This window comes from Rhizopus delemar, genomic scaffold (assembly GCF_000149305.1).
Source record: "Rhizopus delemar RA 99-880 supercont3.7 genomic scaffold, whole genome shotgun sequence".
Taxonomy (NCBI): domain Eukaryota; kingdom Fungi; phylum Mucoromycota; class Mucoromycetes; order Mucorales; family Rhizopodaceae; genus Rhizopus; species Rhizopus delemar.
In genome coordinates, this window is record NW_027137833.1 from 604,663 (window position 1) to 619,626 (window position 14,964).

The 14,964-nt window shown below is 34.4% G+C and overlaps 6 protein-coding genes across 6 annotated transcripts; 2 read left to right on the top strand and 4 right to left on the bottom strand.

Annotated features, from left to right (window-relative positions):
* Nucleotides 1-144: 144 nt before the first annotated feature.
* RO3G_09429 (trehalose-phosphatase) lies at nt 145-667 on the bottom strand (the record flags this gene model as incomplete). The annotated part of the gene is made up of 2 exons (XM_067664014.1): nt 145-516; nt 575-667. The coding sequence occupies 2 exons, from the start codon at nt 665-667 to the stop codon at nt 145-147; spliced, it is 465 nt and encodes a 154-aa protein (XP_067520115.1).
* A 1,239-nt stretch (nt 668-1,906) lies between these two features.
* Nucleotides 1,907-2,459, bottom strand: RO3G_09430 (uncharacterized protein; the record flags this gene model as incomplete). Its single annotated transcript, XM_067664015.1, has 3 exons — nt 1,907-1,915; nt 2,016-2,142; nt 2,356-2,459. The coding sequence occupies 3 exons, from the start codon at nt 2,457-2,459 to the stop codon at nt 1,907-1,909; spliced, it is 240 nt and encodes a 79-aa protein (XP_067520116.1).
* A 930-nt stretch (nt 2,460-3,389) lies between these two features.
* On the bottom strand, nt 3,390-5,196 carry RO3G_09431 (uncharacterized protein; the record flags this gene model as incomplete). The annotated part of the gene is made up of 6 exons (XM_067664016.1): nt 3,390-4,166; nt 4,219-4,312; nt 4,367-4,592; nt 4,650-4,888; nt 4,944-4,963; nt 5,047-5,196. 6 exons carry the CDS (start codon nt 5,194-5,196, stop codon nt 3,390-3,392), a joined length of 1,506 nt encoding a protein of 501 aa, XP_067520117.1.
* Nucleotides 5,197-9,393: 4,197 nt separating this feature from the next.
* On the top strand, nt 9,394-10,470 carry RO3G_09432 (uncharacterized protein; the record flags this gene model as incomplete). The annotated part of the gene is made up of 1 exon (XM_067664017.1): nt 9,394-10,470. The coding sequence occupies one exon, from the start codon at nt 9,394-9,396 to the stop codon at nt 10,468-10,470; it is 1,077 nt and encodes a 358-aa protein (XP_067520118.1).
* A 672-nt stretch (nt 10,471-11,142) lies between these two features.
* On the top strand, nt 11,143-12,114 carry RO3G_09433 (uncharacterized protein; the record flags this gene model as incomplete). The annotated part of the gene is made up of 4 exons (XM_067664018.1): nt 11,143-11,245; nt 11,304-11,764; nt 11,952-12,047; nt 12,100-12,114. The coding sequence occupies 4 exons, from the start codon at nt 11,143-11,145 to the stop codon at nt 12,112-12,114; spliced, it is 675 nt and encodes a 224-aa protein (XP_067520119.1).
* Nucleotides 12,115-12,299: 185 nt separating this feature from the next.
* RO3G_09434 (uncharacterized protein) lies at nt 12,300-13,789 on the bottom strand (the record flags this gene model as incomplete). The annotated part of the gene is made up of 5 exons (XM_067664019.1): nt 12,300-12,305; nt 12,430-12,468; nt 12,580-13,419; nt 13,485-13,644; nt 13,707-13,789. The coding sequence occupies 5 exons, from the start codon at nt 13,787-13,789 to the stop codon at nt 12,300-12,302; spliced, it is 1,128 nt and encodes a 375-aa protein (XP_067520120.1).
* Nucleotides 13,790-14,964: the final 1,175 nt, after the last annotated feature.

Genomic DNA, 14,964 nt, shown 5'->3' on the forward strand with positions numbered 1-14,964 from the left:
CTACATTCATCTTTCCTACCAAGATGTCAACACCAGATAGACTCTTTAATTCGTCAAAGCATAGCTCAGATTGCATTGTACTAGATAGATTATATATCAATGAATATTCATATGGGTAGGACTTGCTTTTTTCTTTTTCTTTGTTTACGCGTTTTCTATATCAGCTGCGTTGCGATAATGCCAAGTGATAGATGATTTCTTTTGCTCAATGACTGTACCCGGATTTTGATCTGTATACTTTTGAAACAAGCCCAACGCCTTCTCTTTCCATGACATGTCTGCGTTTTCCAACATATCTGTCCAATCGTGGGTCTTTTTCATAAACGAGCCGTGTTCTGCACTGAGCCCCAACCGAGGGATCTTGGAGCCAAGATGAAGATCTAAAAAGAGTTGATCACGGCCCGAGATGACCCAGACAATGTTGGCTGGATCTTTACAAAGTAAATGAAGACAATGCAATAAAGTTGAAGTTGGTTGAGCATCGGCTGGATTGTTGACAATGGGAGTTAAAGTGCCCTTTAGAAGAGATGAGGAAGGTCTGCTATAGAACGAGAGAAAAAATAAAAGTTCTTACATCATAGTCAAATAAAAAGAGACGCTTATGAGCATCTTTATATGCTTTTACTAAAAAAGTAGAATTCAAAGGCTGTGTATATTTTGCAATCATATAAAAAAGAAAAAGAAAAAAAGAAAAGAAACGACACAAAATGAAAAATAGATAACAAACTTTTAAATACAGTGATTTGCTTTTGAAATTCAAGATTTTCAAAAATAGAAATCAAACTTTTTTCTTGGCCAATCAAAATATTCATAATACATTCTAATCTTTTGTTTGCCAATCAAAACTTCCTGTTACCATTCAAATTTATTAAACAAACAAATGTTTACTCCAAACTGAAGACGAAATTTTATTTCTGATAAGGCGGCATTTTTATTGTTATGACATTTTATTTTCTGATTGGGTGATGGAACGAGTGTATAAAAATTAAACCTCTTTTATAGTGGTTGTGAGGGTTGCGGTTGCGGAGTTGCAGTTGCGAAGTTTCAGCTGCAGTTGCGGTTGCGGTTGCGGTTGCGTTTATGAAGTTGCGTAACTTGAAAAGCCTAGTATGTCGCCTTCTTAGTGTTTGTTTCAGGGCAACATATTGGATTTCGACGATACTTTAACTCTCTAGTTTTTAGCAACATGGGTTAAAGTAAGTCAAACCTATAAAATACAATTGAATACTTGCTCACTTTTTTTAGCTACAAAGCTTTTGCAAAGCACTGTCTTCTTCAGCTTGCTTGCTGAATCCATTTTAAAAGAAGATTATGCTAATTTCAGTTTTATTCGTAGAAAATTTCTGGTGGATGCTTATTTTACTCTTTATATGTCTCAATCGCATGCGGTCCTTTTAGAAATTCAATTGAATGTTACAAAAGCATCGATAAAGTATTCAGTCGAAAAATACTTGGAGGTGATTGATCGCCATGATATTCAGCCTTTTCTTGTTATCTTAACTGACAAGGCTTCTTCGTCAGTAAGAACAATGCTGTTGCCCATTTCAGGAAAACCTCATTGGCAGATTTTGAATAGTACTGTATGGGCAAAAAACTACTTAATCTTTTCCAAAGATTCAATTAGTTTTAGTGAAGACGAAGCAAGCAAATTTGATCCTTTAATGACATTTATATTCTATTTTTTCGGTTGATGAAATAGAGACAAAAGTTGTGAAATATTGGTAATCCTATGATAGAGCTCATATATGATTTTTATTAAATCTGGATATGTATGTTTTGGAATAAAAATTACAAGATTGAAAAAAAAAAAGTTCTAATTTTTTTCTTCTTTTTTTTTTAATACACTTACAAAATTGATTTCGAAATGAGTGGACATTTTTGTATTTCAATATATCTTTTCCTTCTTTCATACAGGCTATCCAATCCAATCTTTTTCCTTGTTCTGCTCTTTCTTGCTTGAATTTAGCTGTAAAATCCATCGCTGCTTTATAATCTTCGTTAGTAGTTTGCTCTACCACAGCTACTGTATCGGATGCTGAGGCTTCAGAGGTTTCAATACCAAGAAAATCATCATTCTCCTCGTTATTATCAAGAGCTGCTGTATCAGATGAGGCTTCAGTAGTGAGCAAATTTGCATACTTTCTTTTTATTTGTACATATTCTTGATTTAGTCTCGCTAATTGCTTCTGCTAGTTCTGGTTACTTTAGTATATTCGCTAGCGTTATCAATGATCATATTTGGTGAGCTGGGTATTAACCAGTCTCATCGGCAAGGTTGTTACATTTTGCAAGTCGACCTGATGATAGTGCAAAGTTAAGACATATAAGTATTGGATAGTTGCATCACTAGCATACGGATTATCTAGAGTTGAATGACAGCGATTGTTAAGAAACAGTCCAAGTGCAATTAAGGGGTCAAGTGGACTACTCAAATTTTGATTGAGACTATCCGAACACATAATTGAACACTCTGCTGCCCATGGCTTACAGAAGTATGATCAAATGCCTGGGAGCCTGCTATCCGTTACATCATCTTTTATTTCTTTATGAAGTGTTCCCACACATATGATCAGATGAATGGGCTCTACATCGTATCTTAAATTGGCTTGTAGATAGTAGTTGATGGCCGTTCTCATAAATTTATTGTTTACCATATGCCGGATCTCCAGAATGATAGGAGAGAGCCTTGAAAAAAAGGATTTGGGTTTAAGAACTACATCTGAACGGGCTCTATTCCTCTATTCACATTTGCCCTTGAAATAGTCGTTTTTGGTTTTAGTTAATGCCTCAGTAATGTAGCTTATTACTTTTGGATCTTCCATAATGCGTTTGGTCATTTTATCATTTCCAGGGGTTCAATTTGCTGGTAGAGACATCACGCTGATTAATAACAAAGGGAACAACGACAACCGCAACCCTCACAACCACTATAAAAGAGGTTTAATTTTTATACACTCGTTCCATCACCCAATCAGAAAATAAAATGTCATAACAATAAAAATGCCGCCTTATCAGAAATAAAATTTCGTCTTCAGTTTGGAGTAAACATTTGTTTGTTTAATAAATTTGAATGGTAACAGGAAGTTTTGATTGGCAAACAAAAGATTAGAATGTATTATGAATATTTTGATTGGCCAAGAAAAAAGTTTGATTTCTATTTTTGAAAATCTTGAATTTCAAAAGCAAATCACTACAACTAAAAAATAACGTTACGCGGTTGATTTTACTTTGTTCGAAGAATCTGTTTATCATCCCAAAGGCTTTTTATGTGTGAGATAATAAGTCTGAGCAGTGACTATGGTTTGATAAAGATGACTCTCTTTATTCATATCCCTAAATAATATTACATTCTATTATAAACTTATTACATAGATCGTATGTGTGATCTTTTAAGCAGCTTCTTTTTCATCTAGGTTTTCTTCATTTGGAGAGGGTGATTTTGAAGGACCATAGCGAACATTTTTGAACAAGAGAGCGACAATCAAACTAAGCGATGCGGATACCAAGGGAATAATAAATAGATTACGCATGGCAAGTGCAAATGCATGAATGACAGGCTTTTGAAGATCTACAGGCATATTGCGGATATACAAATAATTTTCTAGCGCACCGTATTCATTGACTTTTACAATGATATCTGTTGACAAATGAGCATATTGTGCTTTAAGAAAGGTAGACATAAGCGCTTGGTAAATAGAGACTCCAATAGAAGAGGCAAGCATCAAGAAAAAGTTAACACAGGATGTGGCAACAGCAATGTCTTTGAGTTCCACGGCGGATTGCACAGTCAAGATGGCATTTTGATTAGAAAGGCCAAAGGCAAGGCCCCCAAATGTAAGATAGCCTGCTTGTTGCCCCCAATTACTGTTTTCGTTGACAGTATAGAACAGACCATAGCATAAAACGTTGGAAGCGGCAGCGACAACGATATAATATTTGGTGTAAGGGAACACTCGCACTAATAAACCACTAGCAACCGATCCAGTGATTAAGCAGACCATGAAAGGGATAAGACGAATGCCGGATTGTGTACTATCAGCACCAAAGACAGCTTGAAAATAAGTAGGGCCGAAATACAAGGCACATATGAAGGTAAGACCAAGGCAGATCATGTAAAGATAAACAGAAGCACAGGTAGGATTCAGCATTACGCTTGCAGGCAAAAGCTATATGACATATACATATAAATATGTAAATAACTGAAAACAATAAACTTACAGGTTCCTTGGCCACCCAACCTTCAACAAAGATTAATGCAATGAGGGATACACCAGAAGCAACAAAAGAACCAATGGTATGCCCACTTCCCCATCTAATATATTATTGAAATTAGTAAAGCAAATTTTACCCAACTATTTCCTTTTACCCATAACTGCTTCCCCAAGAGAGAGCCAAGAGTAAACAAACAATAAACCCAGTTGCAAACAAAGTACCCAACCAATCAATTCTCTTCAACTTATCTGTGAAGCTAGTCTTTCTGTCATTTTGTGGTGGCTTTAAGAAAACTAAAATGATCACAAAAGAAACAGCAGCAAGTATCACATTTAACCAGAAATCCCAATGCCAGGAAACGTGATCGACAAATGCCCCACCTATAAAAGTCAGATCGAAATCTATATTTAAAGGAGGCATTCTTATTTTCTTATTACCTATCAAGGGCCCAACCACACTTGCGATACCATAGACAACAGCAAGCAAAGATTGAAATCGAGGGCGAAGAGCGAGGGGAGTTACTTCAGTGACAATAATATAAGTCATTGACATCACACCACCACCTCCAAAGCCTTGAATGGTACGGCCGGCGATCAACATGTTTATATTTGTAGACAGCGCATTAACAAGAGAACCAACAAAGAATAGAATAATACCAAACAAAAAGATTGTTTTTCTATCATTGTTTTTCTTAAATAAAAGATCGATCCTTTTTGATGATAAACATTTACCTTCCAAAAATATCAGAAAACTGGTGAGAAAAAAAAAAGCAAGTGAAAATTGGATTAGTAAAGAAAATTTACTTCTTTTATTTTTTATTTTTTTACTTTTTACCTTTCCAGACAATGGCTGGAATGCATTCACTGCCACTAAATAAGCAGTGGCTATCCATGTTTGAGATTGTGTTGCGTCCAATTCTGTAGCAATGATACTCATAGCAGGTGCAACAACTGTAGAATTAAGAGACATCATAAACATTGCCATAACAATACCAATCATCAACACAGTATATCGAATCAAATCCTCTTTAGTCGCAAAGTTTTCACTATAACAAACTTCTTTTGTCACAACCAGAGTTGCTGCAACATCCTGAGAATCAGTGTATGAATGTTGATCTCGGTTTGATTCGATATGTCTCATATAAATTTATTAGCTTTAAAATATCTGTAACCTTGTAAAACTAAAATTGATTTGATTTGATCAGCTTTATATATGTTGAGAATGTTCAGATTTATTGATTTGTGTAATACTTTGTTCGTTCAGGCTGGTACCTATTGGATAACATTACGGTTATTACTATTTCCTTTACCGGCATTTATGTTCTTCCTTTCATTTCTCTTTATTTAACCGATCAGATCAGCCAATCGTTTTGTTTCTTGGATTTGCATTTTTTACCTTTCATGAAAGATTCACACCCCTCAATTGCAAAACATTCATTTTAGGAAAAAAAAAAAAAAGGCAATTTAGTGCTTTGGTTCTTCTTTTTCTATGCTTAGTTTGAACAGGTCTTTTTGTATATAAAAATGAATTTTTAAAACCTTGTGGGAGAAGATGGGAAAGAGACTGAAGTGGTGGAAATGAAAATCCATTTTGATGCAAGCACACATAGTGAATTCTATCCGAAGCTTTTTCTTGCTCGAGCAAGAGATTCATGCTGGTAAGATGAATAAAGATGACGGCAATTGATGATAGTTTTCAGCGGTAAAAAATCATCTATTATAAAAAAAAGCCGATCTGGAAAGGCGTAATCAATGTAGATTCTGCAATAAGAGGGCATCTATTGAATAGTTGAGTATGGTATCTAATATACATATTAACAAGTGAAGTGATTCATCAATTCCAAAGGTCAGTGAAATTGTCTTTCTTTGGCAAAAGTGAGTCGCATGTATAAGACCAGGAGGGAAGATGCTAAGAGAGAGTGTGTGCGTGTGTCATTAAAAAAGCTCAAAAGAATAGTTTGATGAGCTGACGGTTTCAATACAAGCAGTAATAATGTATGATAAACCATCAGGACTAGGACTACTCTGGCTTTCGGGAGTGTATGTCGCTTCATAAAAAGAGACTGCTGTAGTCATCAAGTATTCTTTTGAAGAACAAAAGGCAGAGGTGACTTGATGACGATGACGTTCAATGTTGTTATGGCATACGTTTTGATAAACTGTTTGAATTTCGTCTATTGTAGAGCAGCAATTGATTGTAGCTTATGCTTGTAAATATAAGGCTTAATACAAGATTATGATTAAAATAAAATGCGAGTTTCTTTCAATAAGACCATGTAGTTAACTCCGAGTAAACATAATCTTTTTGAGCATGTACTGTGTTAATAGCATTCTTTGATAAGAAGTATCGACTAAAATAATAAATCTTTTTGTATTGTCAGATATCCAATCTAATACAAAGAATGTTGTTCATCCTTCATATAATTAAAATAACACGTAAAATGGCATTGTTCAAATGAGTGAGGAATTTCTAAAATAAAAGATAATCTATGACAGACATATAAATGAATAGATGAAATTTTTTTTATAATCACAGTTATAGATGACATTTGCTAATGTATCTGATGATTTGGAATTGTAAATGATTACTGAGTTCCTTTTTTGGCACTTCTGATGGCTCCTTGTTTGCCCTTCTTTTCTTGATCATTGAATCTTTGCTAGCAGATACAGTAGTAGTCATTACAAAAGTAGTGGCAGTACTTGAAGAAGCAGTAATGATTTTATTGGCTATAGATGACCTGTTTGAATCACCCACCTTAATGTGTGGAGACTCGGTTAAAGTAGAAGAGATAGTAGCATAAAAGTTTGTATCATTGTTATTATGTATGATTTGTTATAGTAGTTAAAAGTTGTTATGGCTTAGTGACATGATTATATGAAAATCCAGCCTTATTGGTATATGTAACTTATTAGAAAAGACAAGTGATTGAAGGGTAAGTGCTCATAATAAATTATGAACTAGTCAATAGAATAAGGTATAGTGTTTAATTAAGGGTTCAGTACAATGAATAAGCAGCGACATAGATATACATATGTTGACACCTATAATATGAAAAGTACATGGATTCTAGGCATGTAATATTATTGAAAAACATCCTTTTTTACTTTGATTCTATTGAAACTCTCTTTATTAGCATCTTGTCAACAAACAGGTCATATAACACAGACAATCATTCTATAATCTTAAAAAGATCCAAAGAGGTCAAATTGATACTACATTGAATGAGATATGAAGCAACTGTGGCTGTGCTATAGAGGATCGTTTTTAATAAATAACATGGTTTGTGTTTAACATAGACATATCTGTTCAATGTATCCTTGATTGTTTAACATAGATGATCAAAGCAAACGCCTGATGATTATTGATTTTATTTATTTACTTGTTTAAAAAAAGAAAGACAAAGATCACTAATTAACAAGAAAGGAAATGAGTGCAAAAATGAGCATGACGTGTTTGCGTGAGTTCAAATGCAACGCAAGAATATATTACATGTAATCGATTGTATCTGGCTGAATAAAGCACGGTGTGGTCCTATCTTAATTCGTTTGAATGAATAAAACGCTCTGATTTGAAGCTCAATTTTGAGTGAAGTTGACTATAGAAAGATGCTTAATAATTGGCGCATGTTAAAATAAGAATTGTACGACCTTTGTATTTGATTTAAATTTGGTGACAACAGACTATTTATTTGACCAATGAAGAAAAAATGATGTGTGGAGTGAAACAAAGATAAACCTTTTAAGTGATTGGACGATATTATCAGGTAATCATAAACAGAAATCCAATTTGAATAAAACGTGGTTAAATCTTTGTGTATCTCATGTTGATCGATTTAAACTTTTTTAACAAAACTTTTTAGCACTCTATGCTGTGATCGAGCTTGGTTGTATAACCAATGAATGCATTCTGTGTCATCTAAAACTCGGCTGATTTCTTTTATACCCAATATCCAAACAGTCCAACTTTCTGAGCTGTTTTTCAAGTTTGCTTCAGTCATCTTTGTTAAACAACGTATCGTGATGATTGTCTGATCCTTCAATGTCACTCTTTTTCTCAAGTAAATTTCTTTATTCTACACGTATTTTTAGAATAATCTCTATAAGCCTTCTTTTATTTACGGCTTGAAATGTATGAGTTTTGAAGGTTAAAGTCGTGATTTACAGAAAAATAATATTTGAATAATTGTTTGATTGATAATACACACTTGGTTTAATACGTTATTACTGATTTATCTGCCCATAAGCTTCTTTGTTGTAGAACAAGATGTCTCTTTATATTGAACTTTAATATACGGCAATGTAAAGCATTAGGACATTTGTAATTAAAGTATTTTCATCTAAAAATCTCTTGCTGTTAATTAATGTTACTTATAAAGTAAGCATCATGGGCAATTATCCATTTTGGGTTTATTTATAAACAGAAAAATGCTTTACATATAACCAAAGAAAAAAAAAAGTTGGTGAATATGAATTTAGAAAGACTTGTGTGTAATGTTTAAAACCAAGTTCTATCACTCCTTACTAATAACTTATCCAAGCTTCAATTTTGTAGCACGATGTGACATAGCAGCAATATGACTATCTCAAATACAATAATTATTTTTGTTTGCAGGATGAATGATGGTAACAAGCATACGATTAATTCATAAAATAGATCAATTTAAAATTGTTTGCAGCAATGATTCATCTCTTACTGTAAAAAAAAAAAAAGTCCCTGGCATACAAATAAATGCATCCTCAAGTGTCACAAAAAAGTTAATATTTTATAGATCCTCTTTTAAGTGTGCATAAATAATTGGTATAAAAAATACTTTTTTTTTTCCAAAATAAATCTCTGTGTAATTTGTATTTGAAATTGAATTTAAAGCATTTTTTTTTTTTTTCATATAAAATGTTGAGTGATATCCAAGCCGGTTTCTATTGTAGTCTGCCTAGTATTTGTGATACATAAATTATTGTGTTATTCATATGCTTTACTCAAATGTTTGTCACCTTCTTTTTTTAAATTTAACAATGTAATCAACCAGTTATTCAGGTTACACCAATTCTCATTCTTTTGCATGTGAAACCCGCCAAAGTCCACGCGAAAGAAATTTTTAGTAATGATTTATATATGTCCCCCCTTTCACTTCCTTTTCTTTCTTTTCCCCGCTATTTCTCTTCTTTCTTTTATATATTATTTATGGGTAGCCATCCATTTTATGAATGTCCACTTCGTTCTTCTTCTTTGTTGATTGTTAATAAAGAAAAACAAACTATTGTTACGGCAACTGATGAACTACTTGATATACTCGGTTATCACGAATCTAATCAGCTATTAGGGAAATCCATACAATTGTTAAATCCCATAAAGAAAGAATCGTTCTATTTACTCAAACATAAATCAACAGGCTATATACCCTTTGAAATCTGCATACATCATGATCCACTTGCCAACACGGTTGATCTTGACTATTGGCTTATACATCCAGTCAATATTACATCACAACAGAATACTGTGCTTGGTCCGGTTACCATACTTAGATTAAGCCCTTTTGGCACAATTGAAAATGCATATCCATCCATCGATTTTCCACAGATAAATAGTGAATTACAGCATCGACCTATCATGTCCTTTGTTCATGAATCTGATGTACGTCAGTTGTGTGAGAAGGTGAGCAAGACAAAGTACAAATCTCATCACACCCTGCGTGTCCGATGGTTAGATCGATCTTCTCATTCATCAAGCAACCAGAATAATTTTCAGTGGGTCATGATGACAGTTATGAATGCGCCTCGTAGATTATCATGCAACTCCTTTGATGATCTTCAGTCATGGCCAATTTGCGTAATTCGAATAGTTTATGAATCAGAACAGGACATTCAGGGTTTGAGAGCGCCCGCAAACTATTGTTGGAAGACAATTTGGTTAGATACATTACATGGATTGGTAGAGCAGGCAAGAAGTGGATCATTTGAGCTTTATCGGCTCGTTCAATCTATTCATCTAGCTCTCGATCAAGGCAAATCTTATCTTGTAGAATTCTTTGCTCATGCGCTCAGCTATTTATTGGATTTTGCCAATGAACTAAAATACTGTTACTTGTCCGAGATGGATAAAGTAGAGTGCGTGAAAATCAAGATGGAAAATAAAAAGAAGAACTCAAAGTATTCAAATATACCATCAATAAGAGTATATGATAATGACACTATTTACACAATTCCCTTCATCACAAAAGCTTTTCAACCTTCAAATTGGACTCACTATCGAAAATTCTAATATGAAGCGTATACATAATTTATATGACTTTTATGCACTTGCCTCCCCTTTTTTTTTTATATGTAAAACAAATTAATATTCTTTGTATATGTTGTAAATTCGTTAATAAGCTGTAAAATGTAAAGAAACAATAAACTCACTTAATGCACCCTTCATTTCATATGATTCTGTACTATTTTGGAAATCAACCACCTTTTCTCTAAATCATTTTGTCGTTTGTTTCAAGCTCAAACAATTCTTTTTTCATAATTTCAATCGCCGTTTGAGCAAATGGATAGCACAGTTGATAGACAATTTCCCTTGAATAACAGGAGTACTTTGAATAGGATGGATGATGATCCTTTGATTATATAGAAAAAGAATAAAAGTCAAAACTATTAATGAAAATAGAGACCTCAAAATCAGAAGGATAGACTAAGGATGATTAAAAAGCCAAAGCAAGTCCACGCCCTGTCTTGCTCTACACGGCATTTTTTTTGCATTTGACAACTGCTTTTGACCCCCTTGGGTTTTTCCATACAGTAAAATATATTTACATTCCGCACCAATCATCGTTATAGAACCTGTCAATTGTACAGAGAAGGTCATCCTTCAACAAACAACCAGCGACCTCATTTTTTTCTCTCTTTCACAGGAAAAAAAAAAAAGAGAAAAAGAAGTATTACAGTTGACATGTCAGAACAAGAGAAATTAGAAAAAAGACGCGCAAGGCGTCAACAAAGAATCTTGGCTTCTGCAGAAAGTCGATTAAACAAGATTACCGGAAGCCAATCAGGTAATGAAAAATAGAATAAAAAAAAAAAAGGACTAAAAAACTGGATACAAAACAAAAGGACTTCGACAGTCTCCAACGCCTTCACCGTCAAATTCAGTGAGCTCACTTCCAGAAGCACCTATCAGCAATACACTTGCCGAACATTATCCTCCACCTCACGACCCACGTCGTCAAAAGTACGAAGAGCGACCGGCCCTGAGTAAATCACAGCAGCATCGTCCAGTTGTTCAAAAGATGATTGAGGAAGAGCAGGCCAGAGAGTTGAGCGAAAGTGGAATTTTAGGAGGAAAGGTAACTCAGTTGCTGTTGGCAGCCATGTTACGACGAACAAATCCTCAGGAACGAATGCAGCAAAAGACAGCGGGCCATCCAGCAAATAAGTATTGGAACCTGTTACATTTTGTTTCCATGGCTTGGTTAGGAACATGCGCTGTCTATTATGAATGGTTGGCACATGGCGTTGGTGGAGTCGGTAGTCTTGCTAAAAGAGATAGATCATATTATGATGCAATCCATTTTGTAAGTTTTTCACAGCAACATAACCCCCTCTTTTTTTTGGCTCACAAGCAATCTCATTTAGTCTGTGTTTTGGAATTTTGTCTTGCTTCAACTCATATTGCTATGTGGTAGAAGGATTTATCAACCTGTAAGGATTTATAGTGATCTCAAATGATGTTTTGTACATCTAATTGACATCTTTTGATAGGAATACAGACCCACAGGTGAATCAACTTTCATGAGCATTGCCTCTGAGCTACCAGAGCCATTAAAGAGCTCAGCCTACTTTGTACAGAAGTACGGAGTAATAGCAAATAGTATATTTAGAGATTTGTGTATAGTTGTGTTTGTTGTAGGATTTGCGTCTCTAATAACAGCAATTGTTTATTAATATTGCTTGTATAATTTTGTTTTGCTTTTACATTATTAAAAAAATGCACAAACGCGTTTGTTCTTTTTCTTCTGCTGAATTAGAAGCGATTGATATTCATTTTATTACGTAAATATGTTATAATATTAGCCTCGAGCAAAAGGGCTTGATTGGTATTTATATAGACTATTTCTATAAATCACAGTTGATAAAATAAAAATACAAACACCTGAAGAGATGGCACCAGTTATAAATGTGATCGAGAAACAAGACATTCCGTGACACACATCGCCTGTTTGATGCTTTAATGCTTTACCATAAACAAAGCCAAACAGAAAGTTGTATAATTGGCTTCCTATAGCAGGTGCACACATGATCCATCCCCATGTTTTAACAAAATCCTTTTAAAAGGAAATACGAAATATGAGGAAGAATATTCTAATCTGATGTGTTCATACTTTCTTACCTTAATTACTAGCTCGCTGATAATAACAGGTCCAATACCAAATGATGTACCATATATAACAGCAATGACTATACTGTATACAAGTAATCCCTTTTCATCCGGTGCAAATACAGTCAATAAAACCATGGTGATCATGAAACTAAAAGCAGCAAACCAAATAAACCAAATCCTATGTATACCAGCTCTTTCTCTGATTAGGTCACTCAGTGCTCCAAACAGCACCCTTGAAAGACAGTTGAATACGCTAAAGATAGAAAGATGCAAGTTACGGAGATGTTGTATTTCACTCGGCGATATTCCATCTGCAGACAAGGACACTAGTATGCTTTCTATATTGGTTAAGTAAACATAACCTAGTCCTAGTATAACCAGTAGAGATAGACACAAAGAGAATCCAATGGGGGTTAGCAAGACAGCACAACCAGATATGTTCATTTCTGCGTCATCTTCGATCTGGATTGAATTTGTACCACTTATCACATTACTTGACAGTGACGGCTTTGAGTCAATTGAATCACTTTCGTACCATGTGGAGGAGGTGCTAAAACTGTGGATGCTGTCATCTGTCGAAGCGTAATTCACTGGCTTAGTTTGCGTGATAGGCTGTCGGATCGAAGGATGATCATGCTTTGTATCTGAAATAGGGCCCAAAATGAATGAACCCAAAAGTGTGACAAAGGTTGCTGTACATCCAAAAAATATTAAGAATCCAAGGGTGTTGTCACCATCCTTGGATCTAAAGAACTTGTCATTGATTTGAGAAAATAACAAGCCACTTATCCCTAAAGAGGCACTGGTGATTCCCAGACTCAGGCCTTGACATGACTTGAAATTATATGCCTATGATTACCATACTTTTAAAACAAATATGTTTTCATAAATTTTCCGTGTCCAAGCTAAGTTACCTGAGAATCTAAAGCACAAAGACATGATGCGGCACTAGCGGCGCCAATACATAAAAGATAAAATGAGCACAGGATGTAATTGCTTGATAAATAACCAATATAGGTCTCGACTAACAAGAACATAACTGAAAGTGATATAAAAGAAGAGATAACTAGCGTTCTATGATAAACGCAATATTATTATTTCATACATTATTTTCATGTTTATCAGATCTCTTATACTTTCTGCAACCCAAGTAGACTGCTAGCCATGCGCACAATGGGCTCGAAAAAGAAACACCCACAAAGACAGCTGTGCTGACCATGCTGTTCTCAATTGAGCTCCAATGAAAGTGCTTTGCGAGAGAAGGACCATAGATAGGAAAGACATATTGCGGTCCCGACACGTTGACCACACAGAGTGCGGTTATGAACGAAAGGAGAAGGGTATCCTTTTGATTTTGCATGAAAAAAGAAAAGAAATGGAGAAATTATAAATCAGAATTTCGCATAAATATAGAACTGATAACCGGACTTTTCAAATAATTGTAATGCACACCTTACCTATAACTGAAATAAAAACCAACTTAGCCAATAGCGTCCTGAGGTTGTTTCTGTAGTCATAATCATTTCTACTGCCTTCACAAAGTTATTTCCGGAAATGAAATTGAAATCAAATTGCTTCACCTCCAAGGCCTACTAAGAGACCAATTGTAAATCGGCGTGTTCTATCTTTACACTCTGTTGCTAGAGAACAACATACTCTTATTGCGTCTAATGAAGCTTTTGAGGGTCTATCATTAAAAATATGGATGCTTCATCTTAATAATCCATTCATCCGTTCAGTTAATATTTGCCGTAAAAGCCCCACTTTTTTCATAACTGCTGATAAGAAAGTAGTGATTATGAAAATAAAACCATTGCGGTGAGTATATCAGAGAGCAGATGTGCAACAGCCAATCACGCTCGCATTGCCCCTGAATTGTATAAATTGCTGAAGAAATAAATAGGAGTTATGTTTAATTACATAAGAAAAGCAAGGTGGAACTGAAGCCATATACTATTAAAGACGGCAAGCAGTTTTTAAGTAATCTGGTTTAGTTACGGTAATAAAAGAAGGAATACATGTAGCAATATGGGTCCCTTTATTTATTTGTGCAGATAAAAATGAAACATGATCACCAATGCTCAAAGAAAAAAAAAAAATAGCATAAAAAAGGCGCTGCTGCTGCTTTATTTTATTTTCCTTTTTCAGTGTCTATAATAAAATCAAGCTGATGTCTGGCATTTGGCACCAAACAATACAGCACAAAAATAAATTTAAAGTCAGTAAACTGCAAATACTTTAGAGCTAAATAAAAACTGTGTAATAAGCATATATCATAGAGAAGTATCGACTTGTCTACTTTGAGATTTCCTTCATACATTCCTAGGTAGTTTCAGCTTAACTTTAGAAATAAGCTTATAGTTGCTATATAAATCATAATTTTCTTCATAAATT